The 22,157-nt window shown below is 37.4% G+C and overlaps 1 protein-coding gene across 1 annotated transcript; it reads right to left on the reverse strand.

The window, feature by feature from the left end:
• Window positions 1-144: 144 nt before the first annotated feature.
• Window positions 145-21,360, reverse strand: LOC120736122 (mucin-5B-like). Its single transcript, XM_040036106.1, is given in 47 exon segments — window positions 145-509; window positions 710-818; window positions 933-972; window positions 1,266-1,373; window positions 1,494-1,531; window positions 3,388-3,541; window positions 3,684-3,715; window positions 3,822-3,931; window positions 4,706-4,775; window positions 4,924-5,096; window positions 5,303-5,525; window positions 5,603-5,789; window positions 5,897-6,138; window positions 6,269-6,475; window positions 6,625-6,699; window positions 6,790-7,935; window positions 8,516-8,544; window positions 8,669-8,810; window positions 8,894-8,998; window positions 9,297-9,453; window positions 10,245-10,414; window positions 10,522-10,594; window positions 10,779-10,973; window positions 11,221-11,325; window positions 11,629-11,652; window positions 11,654-11,768; window positions 11,843-11,997; window positions 12,145-12,219; window positions 12,221-12,234; window positions 12,357-12,397; window positions 12,531-12,774; window positions 12,915-13,047; window positions 13,278-13,372; window positions 13,523-13,672; window positions 15,926-16,063; window positions 16,166-16,235; window positions 16,325-16,402; window positions 16,491-16,626; window positions 16,748-16,868; window positions 16,964-17,089; window positions 17,266-17,461; window positions 17,647-17,729; window positions 19,741-19,804; window positions 19,909-20,038; window positions 20,558-20,783; window positions 20,933-20,977; window positions 21,246-21,360. Coding segments are annotated over 47 exon segments (6,561 nt in total). The 5' UTR covers window positions 21,295-21,360; the 3' UTR covers window positions 145-346.
• Window positions 21,361-22,157: the final 797 nt, after the last annotated feature.

Consider the following 22,157-nt stretch of genomic DNA (forward strand, 5'->3'; position numbering starts at 1 on the left):
GTCTCCCTCCTGTCAATATATTTGTATCTTTTATTGCTTTTAATTGATTCTGTGAAGCACTTTGGCATACCTCTGGTTTTTAAATGTGCTATATAAATAAAATTGTATTGTATAATTTTAAAAAAATACACTGAGACAAATGGGTAGGAATCGTGATGAAGTTTATTATGGGGTTTTTACATTCAAGAAAACAGAGAATACATGCCTTCATAATAGCAAATCATTCACTTTATTTGATATAAAACTGATTCAGCATTTACTTTATATAAGGAACAACATTTTAATACGTTTAGTTTTCATGTGACAGTCTAATGGATAATTCTTTCTTTCATCTGAGTTTTATTTTTCAGCTTGAGCCGGAAGATCTACAAGCACAGCTGGTGATGTGCTTGTAGTAGTATTGTCTCGTACTGAGGTCAGAGCAAAGCAGAGTCACGGGCCTCCTCTCTGATATCCAGTCCAGACAGCATGTGTTGCGCTGCTCCAACAGGTCACCATATAACTCCACCCTGTTGCAGAGGAGAATGGGAGTGGGTGAAAGTGGGATAGAAGAGAGAAACAAAAAAATCTAAATTTCAGAAAAATATCCAAAGTTCGCACAGAATTCATACAACGAATCTAGATGCACTTTTCTTTGGTTAGTGATTATGAAGTGAATAACAAGGGCCTCAAATGCATTAATTTGCATCATCACTATTGCTCATCTCACCTTGGCTGAGATTCACATTTCCCCTGACACACAGGCATCTGCATGACAGTGGTGCAGTTATCTACGGTGATGTTGAGGGTGGACATCCTAGCAGCACAGCCCTGGTTACCTGAAGTTTGAAGTAACAAAGTAGAGGTGGAACAATGTAAAGAGTGTGAAATTAAAATAAATAAATTATAGCTTTCATTTCTATGTGAAATGTTAGATTTAGGGTCTGACTTACATGTAAAGCAGCAGTGTTGGTCATCCCAGATTCTGTCCTCCTAGAGAAAAAGCCCCACAAGTTGTAAACTTTAATTCTTGCGCTTGTTCACACGGTATTTAATTGTAGTTTCTAAGCATCTTTTAAGGGTAAGTCTTTCTTTCTCACAGTGCTTGTTCTGACAGTGTTCTTCTATTGTTATTATGTGACATTTAAATATTGAATATAAATAAATTCTAACACTTCAGCTTTGAAAAGCTCTGCAAATAAATGTAAGTACTGTGCAAAGCTTCACCGATATGAGCTTATTATTGTAGAAAATCAATCTAAGATTTTACAGTTGAACATTTTTACCTCAGAGCAGCTTTCATTGGAGCAGACTTTGGTCTCAGTCTGAATGCCATCTTTACTGCACTTCAGTGACCTGCAGGGATGGGCGGGATCTGTCCACTGATCTCCCACCTACATGCACAAAGAACATTTTTAATTTAAAATGAAGAATCAGACAATGGTTGACAATGATTAACAATTTCAATCAATTTAATACAAAGAGACATTACAATAAAATTCAATGCAGCATACCTTGTATATCTTCTCATTATAACTGCAGGTCTTGTCAACTGAAAAAAAAAAAAGACACGTTTTTGTGTGTGTGTCTGACTTTGCTATGTTTTTAACAGCAGACATTTTGATATGAAACACAAGTGCTATTAAGGTTTAACCTAACATTAGTTAATGTGATTTGCAATAAATGTGTGTGCCTAATATTTCATGTCAAAATGTTTCCTAAATGATTAATTAATTAAGAAGAGGCCACTTTAGGCTTCTCCCTCGATACAAGGGGTCACCACAGCAGGTAGCTGCGTTTGAGTTTATGCTGGATCCTCAAATGGGATTTGTGGATGTGAACTACAAACCTTTTACATTCAAATGCATAAATCATTACAATATGGAGCCACCTATTAAACAAATCACCCAAACAAACAAATTAAAAAAACGACAATAAGTAACTGACTCTTCAAATATATTTTGGGTCACTAACAACATTACAGATGCAGCTTCACACAACTAAAATATATCTGCTAATAGATATAAGGTGTTGTTCTACATGTATTTGTGTATTTGTTACTTGCTCTTCTGCGATGCATTATCACATAATTGCCAGTTGAGATTTGGAAGTATGAACATGTATGCCAAGATATCAGCAGGAATCTCTTATCTCGTATGTATGATATTTTTGAAGCATTACCAACAACAAAGTTTGTGAAAACTACTCCAGAACTACTTCTTAATGAATGATGACAGCGATAGGTATGGAAACTGGTATTGGCGGAATCATTCTACCATGCCTTTTTTTAAAAACTTTTTGCTGGTAAACTGGTAAAAATGAAGCTTTGGCTTCTAGTTTGGAGTAATCATTGCTGAGAACTAGAGATCACACTTGTTGAGATTAGACTGTATCTAGAGTGAGGGTTAGTTTGTCTATGCAAATTTTTCCCTTTCACTGTCATATTTTCATCATTTTGTGCAACAAATTCCAACTAATTAAAAGCTGAATATTGTGCTGACATTTTGTCCTCGCTTGGATACAATAAAAAAAAAGGCAATTTACGAAAAAATAAAAATAAAAATTTGCAGTCCTGTTTGACCTTATAGTTATGGAATATAATAATTAATTGTTTTTTTTTGTGGGGAGGTTTGCAATCATACACTGCAAAATCTCCAGTGTTAAATTGACACTAGAAAGTGTCTATATGTGTCCACTCTTTTGAGTGTTAAATTAACACTTTTGACAGTGTTATATTTCTAACAGGAAGCTAGTCAGTGTTGAAGATTAACAATGACTAACACTGAGCAGTGCTGATTTGCTATCATTTGCAGTGTACTTCAAATATAACTTCCAAATTGAGTGTATAGGAAAGGAAAATACCTGGAAGTTAGACAATGTTAAGCCAGTTTATAATATACCCAACCCCTGAACAGTAAGTTTACTTACCAGGTAATATTGGAAAATATTGTTTGTTTTTCTACAAAATTACCAAGAAATTATGCAGTGCTTTAAATTACTTATGGAGTACTTAAATTGACTTATAATACAATCATTTGTTTTCTGTAAAAATCTGATTTGTTACCCTCTTGTTCCACTTTACCTACTTTTAAGTATTTGTACTTTATTTAAATATATTGTCATTTTTTTAAAGACATTGAAAATCTGATTAATTACAAGTGAATTGCACCTTTAATTATGGGCCATATTAAAGATTGTTACCCAACATACTTATTTGATAAGTACGGCTAATGTGATTACCAATTTTAGGAACAGCGCATTACCTTACTTTGTTGCAAATACATTTGACTAAAGCACGTCATTACGCAAAAAAAAAAATTACAGAAATTCTATAATTCTAAAAGATACTGAAAACTTTAAAAAATCAATCATTAACTGAACTAGAAAATATGAAACACCTTTACTTACCACAAATCGCATCACCACAGCAGGAAGTGTTTATCAAAACTGCATTGGGGCCACAGAGGGGAGCTGGCTTAGGAGGTGGTGGAAAGCACTCTTCAGTCATAGTCTGGTTGTTACATCTACACAGTTTGCAGTTGGACTGCCAGACTTCACCAGGCTGAAACACACATACAGAAATATTTGTAAATCTACACTCAGATCTAATACTAATACGCTTAAATTATTTGAGCTAAACTGTTGATTACAGAATGTGTCACATAACAGCAGCATCCCTGTGGAAATTTGTAACTTTTACTTACAAGTTTAGGTTCTCCACTTGGTCCTTTGCAAACTTTAGGGAAAAAAAGAAAGAAAATCCTTTATTTATCTTCCTGTAAAAGACTTCAAACAAAAATTGTCTAGGTGTCATTGTCATCATCTTAGGCTATACAACTTACAGGAACAAACAGGCAAACAGATGTTTGAGTGATTTCCTGCTCTGGTCAGGTTGCTGGGACAGAAACAACCTGTGCTTTTTTTTTCAAGCAAAGCTCCTGGATAGCGCACGCTAAAAAGCCGGAGAAAAGCATGAAAATGGTGTAAATCTTCAGAATAGTATATGAAGGAAAGACATGTGGAAATTACAAGGTGCAATCAGAAAACAGCTTCCCCAATAAAAATCTAAACATATCTAATTTCAGTGTGGCCAGTAATTTCTTTGAGCAGTAATGTACTACTTCCTGATAGCTTTGGTTCTTAGACAGCTGGGTGGGAGTAACAATATGACCAGTTGCACTGGATTTGCTCTATTGGTGACCATTTAGCTTGAACTTTATTTTGGTGGAAGAGGATGAAGACATAAGGAGTCTAATCTTAAAGAAGAGGGTGGTTGGTGAGTGAAGATTGTGTTGGGATGGCCAACAAACACATTGTTTCAATGCACCAGACGTGAAGCTGCCAGACACACCAAATTTCATAAGGTATCCCTTAAATGAGATTCCTCAGAAAATTATAGTAAAACTCAGCCTTGAAAATCTTACGTTGATTAAATTCATGGTGCGAAACTCCACTGATTGTCAAACAAGACAGTGAGGTCACATTCAGAACCCAGTGCATTCAAGCATTTACACTCTGGACTCTTAAAAAGTGCTGTTTGGCTCCTTGACATAAAAGTTATTCCAGTTTGACACAGAAGTTAATGCAAGTGGTAAAACTAGTCTAAACCTAGCCTCCCAGGAGGCTTTCCTGATGTGCCTTGGAGAAGACCACAAAGAGATCAGTCTTATATGACCAAGCTGATTAACTTTTTATCTGCATCACACCAAAAGTAAAGTTTCCTAACCCTCCATAGCAGAAGTCATCCAACTTTGTGCTGCATTCTCTGTAAACCAATCCTTCTGGACATGGCACATCTGAAACACGATGAAGGATACTGACGTTAATAATACATCAATTTAAATTAGAACTTGCAAAGAAAGCAAATTTATTCATAAATCACTTAATTTCTAGCTTTACTGGTTTGCCATGTTAATTGTAAGACAAAAAAAAGACGATGCATACCACAGGTTCCATTAGTCAGTCCTCTCCAGTCAATACAGAAACCAAAGCTTTTACATTCTCCTGCAGCTTGCTCCAGAGATGAGCAAGAACCATTTAGGTTCCTGCATGAATCAAACTCACAGTTCTTCTTTTTAAGGTTTAGATCCACGTAGTTGCTGCAGTTTTCAAAGACACTGGAGAAATTGAAACAAAGTCAATTTAAGAATATTTGCTGAAAATATACACAAAGAGACAGAGAGCCACACACTATTACAATTAATAATCAAAATAAAGCAGTATATAACATGTACATTTATCATGAAGTACACTTGAATCAGTTTTAACACAAACTTGTAAACAAATCCATGATTAGTAGGCTACATTCATGTGTGGACCTTACGGGTGGAGTAGAAGTTCACATAATGGGTTTGGAGGGCAGGGAGGCGGAGGTGGGGGAGGAGGTACTGAGGTTGGCCCAGGAAGACAAGGTACATCCCTTGGTGCAGAATTACAGGCAGGCTTCAGAGGATCTGGATACACCCAGTCATAGGCCGTCTTATCACAGCAGCTGTCATCCTCAATCTGCCCTCCTTTACGAATACACGATGCTCCACCACACACACCTGGAGGGAGAATTGATAAGTGAGCTCTGATAAGCTTATACTTCTAACACACTTCTAGCACTCCATCCAGTGCTCACCGCATTGTCCCTGGGTGTTATTGACGAAATGCTCCATGGCCAGGTTCACAACCAGGGTATAGGATGGAGTGAGGGAGACATAAGAACGAATCTCTGGGAGATGAATTGACACCATGTACCCCGTGGTCTCAAATCTAAAACCATTCTCCTCATATGGTGGTTGGACTGTCACATTGTTCAGTGTAGCCTAAAGTATAATAACATTATCATCAAAATTAGCTGTCTTTCCAGTGAGTATTCTCAGTTACAAACTGCTGTATAATTACTGAATATGGATGCATGATGAAATCCTACCTGTACTACAAACAATTGTGTGTTGATGTTGAGCGCGGCTACATTGTTTTGATATTTCAGAATGAGTCCTTTGGCACAGGAGCCTTGCAGGCCCGGCACGCAATAAAAGTTGTCCACAGCAATGGTCAGATTATGACGTGGTGACTGCTCCTCCACCAAGATGTAGGAGCACTGATCCAAGAAATCAAAGGGTATTCCTTGGAAAGAAACATAGTGGGGATCCCCAAACAGCTCGCAGTGACCTGGGAATGGATAAAAACACAATTTGGATTTCAGCTGAAAATAAGAATCTGTCAAAATGCCAACCTGAGCCAGCTGCACAACTCTAATAATGACATTCTGGGTTAGTCAGTCAGTGGTATGGTCACTTACAGTCACATTTCCATGTTTCACAGCATCCATCCGAGACCTTTACGGCCCGTTCTCTGGGACAGGGCAGAGCTGTAGACTTTGGGCAAACCACTGGGGTCAACTCTATCTTTCCACCAACACAGTGCTTATCAAAGCAGTCCTCTGACCATGTCTCCCCACAAATCCAGCTTTTTTTACTCTTCAGGTCTACACATCTACAGACTGGTGCTGTGAACGCAAAAATACAGAAACATTGATTAGGTTATTCTCGTGAATGACTACTATGATCATAAATGAAAATGTCTGGTTGGTAGTTAGTTAGGTGGTTGTAGACATAGTAAATATTGTGGGAGCTTCTGTGCTGGTAGCAGTCATACCTGACGTTACAGTAGTTGTTGCATTGGTTGCAAACGTGCTTGTTGGCTGAAGTGTTCCAAATGTTGTGGGAAATACTGCCAGAGATATAATATCGTTTAGGTTACTCACATAAACGACTGCTATGATGATGAATGAACAGTGCAAAACAGATACATAACATTCACCTTGGGAGTTGTTCTGAGGTGGTGTTGTTGTGATTGGGGGTCCTGTGTTAATGTCGGGTGTGGATTCTGTATTAATAGATGAAAATGTTGTGGTGCCTACTGAAGTGCTATGGTTTCCCATTGTTGTAGCACCTGTTTCTGTTATTTCTGTTTGTCCAGATGTTGTCACAGTATTAGTTATCAGTGGCGACGTAGATTTAGATGTTGTTGATTCAGAGTGGGAGGTAGTAGGTTGGGTGGTTGTAGTAAATACAGTGGGAACTTCTGTGCTTATTGCTGTCAGACCTGAGGTTACAGCAGATGTAGAATTGGTTGCAAAGGTGCTGGTGGACTGAAGTGTAGTGACTGTTGGCTGCGTATGTTTTGTCGATGGTGGAGGTGTTGAGACATATGTTGATATAACTGTGTTTGTCGGCTCTGATTCTGTGGCCCGTGTTGTTGAAGCATTAAGGAATGAAGTACTTGTAGGTAGGTAAGAGGTTGAAAGTACTGTACTAGCAGATTCAGTGGGAGTCTCTGTTATAGACTCTGTTACTGTTGTAGGGTGTGTCGAGTGAGTTGTGGATGTTGAAGAAGTTGACAGTGATGTGGAGAGTGTGCTGATAGTAGCTGTAGTTGTGTTAGCTTCTGTAGGGGCTATTGAGGTAATGGTGGTAGGTAAAGCAGTTGTTGGTTCAGTGGTGTAAAATTCAAATGACCGATTGTTACCGGTCACTGGAACACTGGTAAAAGTCGCCATTGTTGTAGCAGTGGTGGTGGACCCTGTGGTTCCAGTTGTAGTTTTAGTAGTTGCTGCAGATGTAGTAGTGGGCGTTATTGACCATGTTTCGCTGGTACTTGAAGTAGTCGTAGTGTTTGGTTCAGAGGTGGTGGGGGACCATGTTACAGTAGTAGTTGAAGTAGCTGTAGTTGTTGGCACAGGAGTTGTTAATATAGCAGAAGTGGAGGGCATTGCTGACCATGTTTTACTAGTAGATGAAGTTAGTAGAGAGGTGGCAGTGGGTGTCGACCATGTTTCAGGGGTAGTTGAGACTGTGGTAGTGGTAATCACTGGTGTAGTAGTAGAAAGCAGAGTTGTTTCACTTGTAGTTGAAGCAGTTGTTTTGAGAGATGTTATTAGTGTGGTGGTAGTTGTGGGCGGAAGTGCTGTTGAAGTAAAATTGATAATAAGTGCAATTATTAAAAGAAGGATCCATAAAAGCACATATTATTTTAAAAAAAAAAAAAAAAATTCAATAATATTTCCTTGTATTCTCTATCATTACATTACATATGTTTGCCTTCACTAACGTTTTTTACCCATTATCACTCCCAACTCCTCACATGTAGACACAATTGATCCCATACACATCACAGTTTAACATCCTAGGTATTACTTTGTATTTCAGCATAGGAGATAATTTGATAGATTTAAATAGTAGTCGCACAATGTCTGAAATAGAGACAAATTTTCTCTGCTGGTTTGTAATGTAATGTCACTCATGGTTACCAAGGAAATGGTGACAAATCTAGTTGAAGATGAAAATCAAAATTCTCTTTTCAAAATGTGGATAACATGTTTTTCTACAACTAGCCAAGTTATGTTGCTCCCTATGCTTTTACTATCTCTTAGCCCTGATTGGTCAGGAGTCCTGAACAAGCACCAATATGTTGTGAGTTAGAATTGAAAATGAATTGTTTTATCAGCCACATATAGTACACACATGAATGTATTTTTTATACTCACGGCATTTAATTGTTCCATTTTCACAGGGGCTGAATAAAATAGGAGAGTAAGAAATAACCAGCCGTCAGTGTAACTAACAACACAACTTCATGACGATTGCATGGAAAATGTAGATATTTGCATGCCATGTATATTGTGAATGTGTCAACTTACCATTCAAAAGAGTTTATTTTCACCACTTGTCCAGGTCGTACAGTCGTGTCATTAAAATAACAAGAGCAGTTCCTCAATGCGGTACAATCACCAGTATTCTCATCATAGTATGGCTTTTCCTTTGGACATCTGGGGTAGCAGCCTTTTCCAAAAAGTAAATATACTCAGTCGTTTGTGCAAGCTGAACTTTAACATGTTAGACTATAACTGAGAAACATTGGTTACCTTCCAGCTTCTGAGTGAAGTCTTTGCCACAGGTCAGAATCCTACCACAGGCTTCATAATGCCAGCTACACTGGCCCTTTTCATTGTAGTAGTCACAGTAGACAGCTAAGATGTAAATGTTCACAGTTTATGTTTTGTTGTATTCAGTGTTTTGTAACCTTAAAAAAACATTGATCGCATCATGCAGATTGTTGTACATATCCTTTGATAGTGCCATATCTATTGTCGCTCATGATTATATTGACAATAACTAAAATACAATAAAATAAAACTGAATTTAACATTAAGCAATGCAGGGTGTGTGTTGGCAAGAACTGAAGCACAGAAAATAATTTATATAAGCTGGACTGATGATTGGCTGACGACATGCACACCTTATGTGGGGAAAAAGCTTAAAACTTACGGCACATATCAGGCGTCCTCCAATCTATGCAGACGTCCTGGTCACTGCAGGCCTCTGCATAAGCTGCCACAGCTGTGCAGAAACCCAGGAATTTCCCTTCAAACTCACAAGAGCAGGATTCCTGCACACAGGCATGGTAGTAGGGCTCTGGATCCACCTGAGGATCAGTAAACATCAGAGTTGGGAAGTACCTGACTGCAAGTTGTACTTCAATCACAACAAAAATGCAGATGTAATGTTTAACTTTTACTGGCATTAAAATCAGCACAAAAACTTCCATCACGTGGCTTTCCATGGTTATTGTAATGCGTGGGTGGCTCAGAACCTTTATCCACAAAGTATATTATAAATTCTCGTGAAAAGTTTATGTGCATAATAACATGCCTTTTTAAGGGGCATGTTTTGGAACAAATTTCAATGCAACACCATCAAAGGCTGGATGCTGATGGCTTAAAGGTCTAGACAAGCTCCTTTTTGTTCACAGTTTGTTGATGTTGAGCATTGTTTTTTAATTTGTGCTCCCTTTCATCTACTAGTTTTCATTGCCCTAAGCAGTGCTTCTGGATATCCATGTGCACCAAAGTGGTTTTCCTTGCTGCACCTAGAAATGCCTTTTAAGTCTAGGAACTCAAAAATTATTATAATGTTTGCATTACAATTGTTATCAAAAAGCTGTGGACGAGGGTTTTTTTCTCTTTTTTTGCCCAGTTTAAAGATATTTGTTAGGAAAGTAAAAGCAAGAAATGTTATTTAGGTTAATCAAATTAGCTGCAATGCTTATTAAATTTAAAAGAGAAACTGTAATCTAATACATTTTGACAGCAACACTGGTATCAAATTTTCACCGTATACAAAATAAAAGTCCCAATCCTCTCTTTGCGACTCTGCTTAAAAAGTAGTTATTTTTAAGCAAGCACAAGCAACTTGTGTGCAATGTGAAGAACATACTTTCAAGTGACAGTCTTTGAAGGTGCCTCCTTTAAGGATCATACAGCGCCTCTGGGCCCAGGCCGAGCAGTAGGAATTGCGTTCACATGGAAATATCTCAGTGGTCACATCAGTACAAGGGGGAGTTGCTGCCTTCCAGCTGTTGCCAAAGGCCATTGGACTAGAAACCACTAAGAACAGAGTTTCGTTTTTAGTTTGAGTGTCACAGGTAAAGTGTTGGTGTCACTGCAAAGACACCACCCCTAGCAAAAAAAGGAGAAAAAACTGACTGGTTTACCTGCTGAGCCACTGATCTGCAAGTCATTCAGCTCATTGGAGTCAAAATTCCCACAGAGGCCACACACTCTGTTCTGCAGGTGAGACGGTTTGAAAAAGAAAATGAGCATAAAAGTACACAGTGGATATGTTATTAATTCAGTTCTGCATTTTTGAATTCTACTTCTCTCCTTTTCAAGCTTTATAGTGAGGATAACAGTATTCTACTACACAAGAATGGTCACGTTTAAAATCCTTCTTAGCATTTTTATTACTCACCCTCCAGTCTGGATGAAGTTCTACGGTGATCCGGGTGTGTTTGTCCCATATTAGAGTTAGACCTTTGCTGGGCACTGAGATTATGATATAGAGTCCCACTGTGTGTATTGTGTAAAGTGGATCTTGCTGCAAAGTCCAGCCTTTTTGGATTTGCTTGGTCACTCTCATGTCATTCAGGATAAGGGTGACTTTGCTCTGGAAGAGTAAGATAGAAGAACAAGATAAGGGATTAGTTTACTGGTATATGGGCAGCTACCTCATAATGCACACCATTAATTCTGCAGCATGTTATGTTCCATGATTCATGAACGACTTGAGTAAATAACCATCCTTTGACTGAGGTTGATCATTTCCAAGTAAGACAAAAAATACACTAATAAAAACTAGTATAACATGACCACCAAATAAAGGTCAAGGAATATTTAGGGATAGAGCCACTTACCTGCAAGTCCAGTATGATGGAGCGTGAACAGGTGAGTGCCTCATCACAGCAGGGCACACTCTCCACTCGGAGAGAAAATGTGCCGTTTTGACTTCTGCAGTAATCCTGAAATCGAAAAGCATGGTTAAAACTTCCTTTATTATATATCAAAAATCATGCATTTTGTTGTAGTTATGAACAAATGGTTACCACCATGACTGAAAGTCAACAGCTACAGTTTTTGTAATAGATAGATAGAGAGAGAGAGAGAGAGAGAGAGAGACCTGGACTTTGTGAAAGTGTATGACTTATATCTCCTACATCATGAAACTGCAACTTTAAAAATAAAATTTACATATCTACATTATATATAAATTTTATATCATGCATGTGAACACATTCATGTTTTGTGATTTTTCTGGCTCTCACCTCTACAAGTGTGTACTGGCAGTGTACCACTAAATCGATACCATTTAGCGTCAAAGGTCTGATAATGTCCATTTCCATAGACTTGACATGTCCCGGGACACGGCTCGTCTGTGCAGTCCCACTGACCCTGACCACAGACACTGCAAGATAAAGTCATAACACTGAGTTTACAGAAAAACAAAACTTTGCGACTGAACCGGTAAAGTAGCGTTACCATTTTTTACAGTTGGTTTTAACAGTCTCTCCTGCCCTGAAGACTTTACCACTGTACACACAGGTGCAGTTGTCCCTTGATACACAGTTTCCATGGTGATCTTCATATTGATCATGTGGGCAATAACAGCCACTCTCACAAGTCACACTGGCAACCTGAAAATCACACCAACCTGAAAATTACACCTTTGTGAGGAGCAAACGTGTTTATTCTAATAACTAGTCACCCTTTTTAATAAAAAAAAAAAACTAAAGATGAAGCCACATTTACATACAAATGGTAATAATTATAAATATACATACCAGTGGTTTGCTGAGACTGTCGCAAGTTTTCTGAGCTGTGTTAACTGGGTATTCTGAGCAGTGCACGCACACCTTTTCCATTACTGCAGTCTGATGCGAACAAATTCATGTATTAAATATATTTCTGAAAGTTTGATATAATAATATGTTTACTGCCGTGACTCTTGCTCATATAGCAATGTATGTCTAGTACAAAAATATAATATATTTACCACAGTCCTTGGAGCACTGCAGTTCTCCATTCTTACAGTTGCTTTTGAAAACACAACATAAGATTAATAAAACTGGAACCATTGTATTTATCATACACCATCAGTTTCATGCTAATACAAAATGTATTTGATCAATTTGAAATTCCTTAAAAAAATCTTTAATGATCAACTCACCACTGTCGTCCATCGATAACAACAGGCCCTGGTGGCGTTATACCGCCGTGATGATGGCATACACATTCAGTCTTTGGTGTACAGATTTGTCCTTGGTTCAGGTGGGTTCCTTCTGGGCAGCCACAGCCCTCCACGGGAGCGTCTTCCTGCCCACAGCGAGGATCAGGAGCAGACAGGGAGCGGCATGTATGGTTGCAAGCTCGCACATTGTAGGAGAACTCTTGGTTCTTTTCACATGTCAGTGCTGTGACAAAAATATTTTGATTCACATTTAATAATCTGCTTATACAATGCATCCTGCAAAAACAAGGCAGAAACTGCCTACATAAGACTATAAGTCGTGTGCAGTAAAAGGAAAACATATTTGCATTTTTAAATGCTTACAGCAGTTGGTAGCCTTCCTCCAGTCTCCAAGTTCAACTCCAAGACTGGCACATGCTTTGGCATAGTTGCCCAGAGCAACACACAAGCACTGGACCAAATTGGTACCACAGTTACAAGTTCTTAGGATGCAAGCCTGTAAAAATATAGTCGAAGAGTGGAGTAGAAATATATGCACCGGGGTAATGAGTCAAACAAAAATGTATGCATCTGTATGATCAACATGTTCGCCTTAAACTGGTTTAATTTTATATGCATAATGCAGGTTTAAGTTTTCAACTTGTTATAAAGTTTTAAATCAATATGTCAGCACGAGTTAGCTTCAGCAGTTTCTTCAGATTTGGTTGAGTAGTAAAACAATCTTACCGTATGGAACTGATCAGTTGGGATGTAGCCATGGCACTTTGCAAATATCCCAGCTGGGTTGTTCAAGACCGAACACTTTTCATCAGCAAATATTTCTGCAGAAATACATCAAATGCTAAAATAAGTAATGATTTTGCAAAACAATTTAGTATAAAACAGTTTTCTGTGTGTTAAAGACAAAATATAAAAGCATCTTCTCATCTGTGAATTTATAGGACAGTCTACTTTATATGACTGATTGATACCGTTGTCGGTATTAATGCAGGTTGGCGGTATGTTCGGTGTACAACGGCCCACGCTCCAGGACAGCGCAAAAGGTTCAGGTGAGTTCTCGATGATCCCGCTGCTGCTGGTGAAGTCATCTGTGGTGTCCTTGTTGTTGTTGCCACAGAGACCTGAAAGACAGACTTATTATTTTGTCTCAGATTTTTAGGACATTTCCTGCTCGGCAGCCTCCAGTTTGCATAAATACATTTTTATGGTAGAAAATTTGAACATTTATAATGTTTGCTGTGAAAACTGCACATATTTATATTTATATTTATTGACTTGAAGAAAGCATTTGATACGATTAATCATAGCAGATTATTTAAAAAATTAGACAGATATGGTATTAGGGGAGTGGCTTTGAAATGGATCCAAAGTTATTTGACTGAGAGACAGCAGTATGTGAAGATGGGCGAGTTTGAATCGGGGTATTTGGGCATTAGCTGTGGAGTGCCACAAGGATCAGTTCTGGGACCAACTCTATTTAACCTTTATATAAACGACATATTTAATGTATCAAAGTTATTAAAATTAGTCATATTTGCTGACGACACCAATATTTTTTATTCTAACGACGACCATAGTGACCTAGTACTTAACATTAACAATGAGTTAAGGAAATTAAAAATATGGATGGATGTTAACAAATTATCTATAAATTTGAGCAAAACCAAGATAATGTTCTTTGGGAATTACAATGTAAATGTAGATACTGTAATAAAAATAGATGGTGTAGTTATTGATGTAGTATCAGAAATAAAATTTTTGGGAGTAATGATTGATAGCAAATTATGCTGGAAATCACACATCAGACATATACAAAATAAAGTGTCCAAAAGTATCTCAATCATAAATAGAGCCAAGTTCTTCTTAAACTGCCATGCAATGTTTTTGTTATACTGTGTACTAGTCCTACCATACTTGACTTATTGTGTAGAGGTGTGGGGCAATAATTACAAAAGTTCTCTGCATCACCTGGCTATACTACAAAAATGTGCTATAAGAATAATGTATAAGGTAGGATATTATAGTCACACTAATATTTTGTTTTTGCAGTCAAAACTATTAAAATTGATTGATTTAGTTGAATTCTCGACTGCTCAACTTCTATATAAGGCAAACAAGGGTATACTGCCAGAAAATATCCAAAAGCTTTTTACACATAAAGAAGGAGGTTACAATTTGAGGGGATGTAGTAACTTTAAAAGGCAGATAGTTAGAACTACCAGGAAAAGTTTGTGTGTGTCTGTGTGTGGAGTGAAACTTTGGAACAGAATGGATGTAGAGCTCAAGCAGTGTCCAAATATTCATCTGTTTAAATCGAGGTACAAAAAATGTATATTGTCAAGGTACAAAGAGGAACCGAGTGTGTGATTGTTTATCCATGATAGTAAATAATAATATATTCTTTGTATTATTTCTTTCTTTTTTCTTTGTTTATATATAGAATGATAACAACAAATACTTATATAAACAATTATTTTGTAGAGTTGAAATGGACACTGTTGATATTGTCTTACGCTGTTGTTATTACTGTTATCTCCATTATTAGGAAACAGTAGACCAGAATTAATTCTTAAAAGTAAAATTGATGAAGTTACAACTATACAACGGAAGCATACTTCATTGATATTTTCATAGCTAAAATATAAATAATATACGGAGAAGATGTAATGGTAATGTAATGACCATGATGGTGATGACTGTGATATTCAACGGTGGTAACAAAGACTGTATTATTGATGCTAAATATTTACACTACTGTATGTTGTAATTATGACAACGCGATAATTTTATAACCGTAATTGTATGTCACAAATATTTAAATGTACTGCGCAACTACAAAATTTAAAACTCAGATAAGATTGTAGGGGTGGGAGTTAAAAAGCTTGTCTTCATCCCACTCCTTTTCGAGCTAAACTTGTTTTTTTCTTTTTTTGTGTAATTGTACATTACAATAACTTTATTATTTGGTTGCTTGAATAAAAAGACATTCATTCATTCATTCATTCATTCATTCATTTAACAACTTGTAATTTAAGTGCCATTTCTAGAATTCTGTTATATTTGGGTTTTTGTGGTACGGCTTGTGATATTTAAGTGAAAATAGCATTTTCTTTACTTTTGTGACTGAGAATTAAAAAGTATTCTGTATGTCAAAATTTCTGCTGTGAAATCTTTATGCAAATTGGAAGAACTGAGCAGAAGGCTTGGTTGTTTCAAGACAGAATAAAACGCTTGTTAAGCTACAAAAGTCACATAAAGTTTAAAGTTTGAACTAGAACATTTTTCTGTTTTACCAATAATTTGACAGTTCATAAAATAAATCATGATAAAAGTAATTCCAGGTTTAGTGTGTATTTGTAGACTAAGGTACTAACCTGAAATCGTGCCTGTGTGGTTTCCTGGTGGTGTAATGTAAAGTTGGATTTCAGGAGACACCTGGACTTGGATCTTCATACCAAAGGATGTATGGACTTCAACATACATAGAGGACTGCCAGAAAACCAGGGCATGATCTAAAAAGTGAGAGAAATTAGTAAGAGATTTGGTGTTTATGTATCGAAACCATTCAGTATATATTATGAGGCTAGCAGACTAACTAGCATTCTTTTACCTACCAGACTGATGAAGTTCAGTAATTTCTTGGTCTTCAAATGTAACCATGCTGCGTGTGAATGTGTACATTTCCTGCAAATTCCAAATGATGTGCATAATCAGGCTCATTTTTCCTCACTATTAATTGATTTGATAGTTTGTATAGTGTGTGGGATATATACCTGGAAAATCTGGAGAACGACTGTTTGTATAGATGCATGCTTCCCAGAAAATCCAACATTTATTGTCCAGTTTAAGCCCTGCATGTGGTCATGAAAACAACATAGCATCACAATCATGCACAGTCGTCCTAATGTCACATATTTGTGCCGTAGGCTGTGTGTTTACCTGTGAGGCCACATATGTGCATTTACCAGGAACAACATATTTTTTGCCATCGAATGTTGTTACAAATTGCCCTTCAATGTCACATCTGCCTAGGCAGGAATTCTCTGAGCAATTCCATCCTCCACCATCACATATACTAAGGACAAAAGTTTAAAATGTGTTTTAAAAACTTCTAAACACTTTTATGATTCTAAAGTTAAGAGTTTTTTATGTATTAAAATTCCAGTATTATTTTATTTTATTTTTTGGCCACTTACCATGCCTGACACTTAGTGTTACGCATGTCTCCAGTTAAGTAAGTCCTACCAGAGAAGACACAGGGGCAGCTAGGCACACTCACGCAGCGGAAGTCTTCTGCGTGATCATCAAGCACCTTACCTACAATATAATTCAGTAAATTTTTGATGATGAGTTCTGATTAGTTTCATGTGACTTACCAAGGCAAAAAACAAAATACAGTTCATAGTATTCACCCTTTGGACAGACACAAGTGCTGGTGATAGCCTGGCTGGAAAAGCTGGGGTTAGGGTTGGAGCAGCTGGGAATAAATGCATTACCCTCTTCTTTATAAACCAGGTCTCCAGGACACGTCGGCTCAGCTGCATTCATAAAAACAGAAAGGTAAATCCATCATGAAACTAAATGAAATGTCAGTTAAAATTCATCCTTTATCCGTAAAAGCTTAAAAATCCATAAACAAGCAACTTTGCGACTACTATTATGAAGCTTTTAACCCTCTTTAAGACTTTAAGAATGATGATAAATGATCACCTACCACATTTGGTTATAGCTCTCCATTTCTGCCACACATAGCTGTTGTTTCCACAGTGCAGGGCAATCTCTTTGAAGAAAGCACAGCGAACGTATTTGCTGTTTTCAAAGCTGTAAATGTTCTCTTCACAGAGTTGGATATAAAATGGTGTTTTAACTTGCAGACACTCCAAAGTGTAAGAAAAGAAGTCTCTGCATACCTGCAAATATCATTGGAGGAACATTAACATTTTAGACTAACATCTTTTGTACGGCAACATTTATACAATATGATTATATAACTGATCGATTCCTGAAAACATGAAAACAAAAACAAACGAATAAAGAAAAGTGGATTTAAACTATGAAAATGATTGAAAAAAAAACTATTGTAACATCAGCTTACTTGGTTAGTGACAAAGACAGGATCTCGCGTTTGACACGTTTCCTGGGTAAGCTTGCTCTCTGTTATCAGCTGCTGCTTGTTGCCTGTTTTCACAAATAAAATGAGCATTCAACTTTGAACAAAATATGCAAAAACAAATGTTTTATATTCCTAGAGATTGTATTTATCTTTTTTCATGAAAGTATGATACATAGAAATTTTAGAGCAACATACTGTGCTGGAAGAAACGGATGACAGCAGTTAGGTAGGGTCTTGTGCATGTCAGTAAATTAATACCAAATTACTTTCTGTACCAATTACAACATTGCTGCAGACTGAAACAGCCAGAGTGCTGGCCAGACTAGAGCCCAGAACACTGAACAAACAAGTGAATATGGCAACAAAAGCCCAAAGTTGAGCAACTGAAAACTACTTAAAGCAAGAATGAGAAAGTATTTCACTTTTAGAAGTTTTCTTCTTTTTCTTCTTTTGAAATGGCCTTCCCAAAGACTCAACCTCAATCCGACTGAATATGTCTGGACTATGCTTAAAAGTCCATACCAGGAAACCAGAGACGAGGTTGTATAATGTATGTAAAACTGTCCTAATTTTCCTCTTATTTACATCTAGCATAACCGACACTATAAACATTTCTGCTACCACCAACATTACCATACCAGCTTTATTTATAAAGCACTTTAACATAAAACCAGGGTTCACAAAGATCTGTACATATACAAATAGCATAAACAAACAAACAAACAAACAAACAAAGAAATACATAAATAAATAAATAAATAAATAAATAAAATCAAACATGTTAAAATAAATTGAGTCAACCTCTTAAAAGAGTGCCAAAGGCTTCAGCAAATAAATATGTTTTAAGAAGCGTTTTAAACTCAAGGGCATATCATTCCACAACTTTGGAGAAGCTACAGCAAAAGCACGGTCACCTCTAAATTTATACTTCGTTTTTGGTACCTTAAGGAGCTGCTGATTGGTGGACCTAAGGGAGCAGGCAGGTGTATATGGCTGTAGTAGCTATGAGAGTTGGGGGAAGGGGGCATTTAGAGATTTAAAAACAAATAAAAGAACTTTAAAAATGATCCTAAAATGTACAGGTAGCCAGTGGAGTGAAATTAAAATGGGGGGGGTAATGTGCTCAGACTTTTTTGTTTCAGTTAAAAGATGCGCTGCAGCATTTTGCACAACCTGCAGATCCCTAATCACTCATCACTAACCCCACAATAAAGTGCATTACAATAATCTATCCTAGATGTAACAAAGGCATGGATTACTGTCTCAAAAAGCTGCTTTATTAAGATGGGCTTTGTTTTGGCTAATTGCCTCAAAGGACAAAAGCTAGATCTTACACAGCTCTGACCTGGCTTTCAAGTTTAAGATCTGCCTCCATTATAACTCCCGGATTAGTGATGATTGGTTTAACATACTGTTCCAGCGAACCAAGATCCGTTTAGTGGTCTCAGAAGTGCCACAAAAAAACCATCACTACTGTTTTATGCTCAATAAAATGCAAAAAGTTCAAAGCCACCCAGGCCCTTATTTCATCAAGACATTTAAGCAAAGGGTCTACGGAGAAACCATTTATCTTTTTAGGAGGGAAATAAATCTGGGAGTCATCGGCATAACAGTGGAAAGAAATCCCATGTTTCCTGAAAATAGAGCCAAGGGGTAGGAGATATAGGAAGAAAAGAAGGAGGCCTAAAACTGACCCCTGTGGTATCCCACATTGAAGAGAAGCAGCAGAGGATACAAACTCCCCAAGTTTCAAAGAGAAAGTTCGCTTTGCCAAATAGGATCTGAACCACTGCAGTGCAGCACTCATAACACTGCTCCAAACGGGAAATTAACATTTATGATCCACTGTATCAAAACCAGCCGTGAAATCTAAAAGCACGATAATAAACCACAGTCACCTGAGTCAGTTGCTAAAGACACATCATTAAAAACTCTTAAAAGGGAAGATTCGGTAGTATGTAAAACTTTAAAACCAGCCTTTTCTTCACTTGTGTACAATATTGTGCTGTTGCTTATGTTATTAGACTTATACTACAGCTATTAGTTGTTAGTTTATTTGTGCTGTAGGTGACATACTTGTTACGTTGTGTTTTCCACACAGTCCAGTCATGTCAGTGCTCAGCTCTTGCTGCAGCTCCACCTGAACAGCAAATCACATAGAAGCTTCAGGAATTCTTCTTAGGGATTTATAGTTTCTGTACATTTGCCTGTGTTTAGGCTTTCATACATTATGTATCTTCTTACCCACAAACTGTCTATTCCTCCAGGTACACTATGCCAGGTGACAGAAAGTGGAAGCAATGAGCTCCTCAGTCTAGTGTAGATGCCGTACTGAAAAATATGCTGGTAGGTGTGATCGTATGGAAGGGAGACACTGTAAGAAAATACACAAGGGACACCTGCTCAGAGATGATCGGAGGTCTTGCTTCTTCAGTTTTGGAAAATAAGTGAAAAACAGGAAATAATAATACAAAACAGCCTTTGCAGAGAGTGAGAGTATCTAGCGAATAGAATATCGTGTGTTTTTTCATTAAACTCAACCACAAAGACAAACACTTAATAATGCACAGTGTCCCAGTGCCAGAGCTAATAATGAACTAGCACTGATGGTAGAAGTGCTGAAATACCTGCGAGCATGATCGGCTTGGTTAGGTGGTTGAGTATGAGTGACATTTGAGTTAATGAACTAAAGTGTCTTTGGACAAAACACTTTGCTGGTGCCTCACATGCTTACGCTAACTGGTGTTCTGGAGCCAAAAAATGAGTAATTTAAGATCAGATGTTAAGAAACAAGGATCAGATTGTGTCTCGTGCAAATGATATTAGGTTTCAAAGTCAAGCAGTTTTCTTCAAATGAAGCACTAACTTAGTGGATCCATATTTGAGGACAAACCTTTTCTTCTCCACCTGGATGCTTCCATTCTGCAGAACAGTCCGGACTTTGTTCATTGTGATCTCGACTTGAACCAGCAGCCCGCTGTCTCCTCGCCGTATGGTGATGTCGTATTCCACACGATTGTGGGTGAAGCGGGTGAGAGTGAACGGGCAATTGGACCTCACGTAGTAACCCAGGCCTTTGAAGGGCTGGACGACTCCACTGCCATACGTCCTGCAAGTAACTGATCATGGCAAAGTTAAGTTGCTTACAAATTTATCGTTCAGAGATGGACAAGGGACCAAGTAAAGTAATGAAGACTGTGTAATTACTGTAAAAAGGATTGACTCTCTAAAATTAAGTTATCAAGCGACGACACTGACTTATACTCACATTTCCGAGTTTCTTTTGTTGTCACTGATCCACCGGTCCCAAAAACTGAGAGGTAAGGAAAAAAGACAATGTAATAACACTTTAACAACAACATTCAATTACAAGGAAAACTCCTTGTAAATATGAAAATACAGTGCATCATACTGTAGACAGGACAACATTTTTTCTGTAATGTTTTTCTAAGATAAGAAGGAAAACCATAGTAAAGCATGAAATCAATAAATAACAAAATATTTACACTGCTTTGATTTTTTACTTATTCTGCTTAAATTAATTAATTAATATTCAAAATATATAAATAAATGCATGGTACCTGAGACCAGTAAAAAACAGACAGACAGCATCCGTTGCTGTGGGGTCATTTTCTTCTTTCTGTGCAAGTGCAGCCAGGAGGATGTGCCCAACCACCCCACTCCGTCCCTTATATATGCAACGTCCATACATACACACACACTGCATGAATCACCACCACCACAGGGATGTGTGAACTAACATGCACACACCTGCTTCTTTACAAGGAAACTAAAAATTTCAAAGAAAATATGGTGATTATGTGATAACAAGGAAATTAATACACAATGCTGAAAAAACAGCTCATTTAAAGCATGCCATTATTCTATAATATAAGGTTACATCAAGAATTCAACAATTCCCTGTACTGATATATATTCCTGTGGGAAATTGCTAGTGTTGCGTATCAAAGAATTTGGCAAAGGAACCCAAAAAGGAATTGGTTCACAAACAAGCTAAAAAGCAGAAACTTAAGACTTTAGATCTTGTGTTTCCTTGTTGAGCAGGTTCCACAAATTAGAAGTGCACAAATCCGTGGGGTTTTTTTTTACATTTCCTAAACTGGAAACCGGTAATTTTGTCATGATTCATTCCTTCAGCAAAAAATAAGGTACTCATTACCTTTCCTAAATAATAGCAATATGTCAACTCCATCCTTAATAGGTGAGATATTAAGTATTGCATTATGTACAAAGAGGGATGCCTACTTTTGGCAAACTTCACCAGTGTTGAAGGTCAATACACGACAAACAGAATAGAATGAAAAGTGGGCGCTGGTAACTGATGAGAGTGCATGAACCAGGATGTAGTTAATTATTTTTCATTGCTAGATCGGAGGGAAAGCACCACAGAATCACAGAGATGCCCATCAGATCTTGCATCAGATGACCTCAATAGGTCACGTAATAGGGTGAGGCAAGGTCCCACAGTGGTT

The sequence above is a fragment of the Simochromis diagramma genome, unplaced genomic scaffold (genome assembly GCF_900408965.1).
Source record: "Simochromis diagramma unplaced genomic scaffold, fSimDia1.1 OVJJ01000816.1, whole genome shotgun sequence".
NCBI classification, from domain to species: domain Eukaryota; kingdom Metazoa; phylum Chordata; class Actinopteri; order Cichliformes; family Cichlidae; genus Simochromis; species Simochromis diagramma.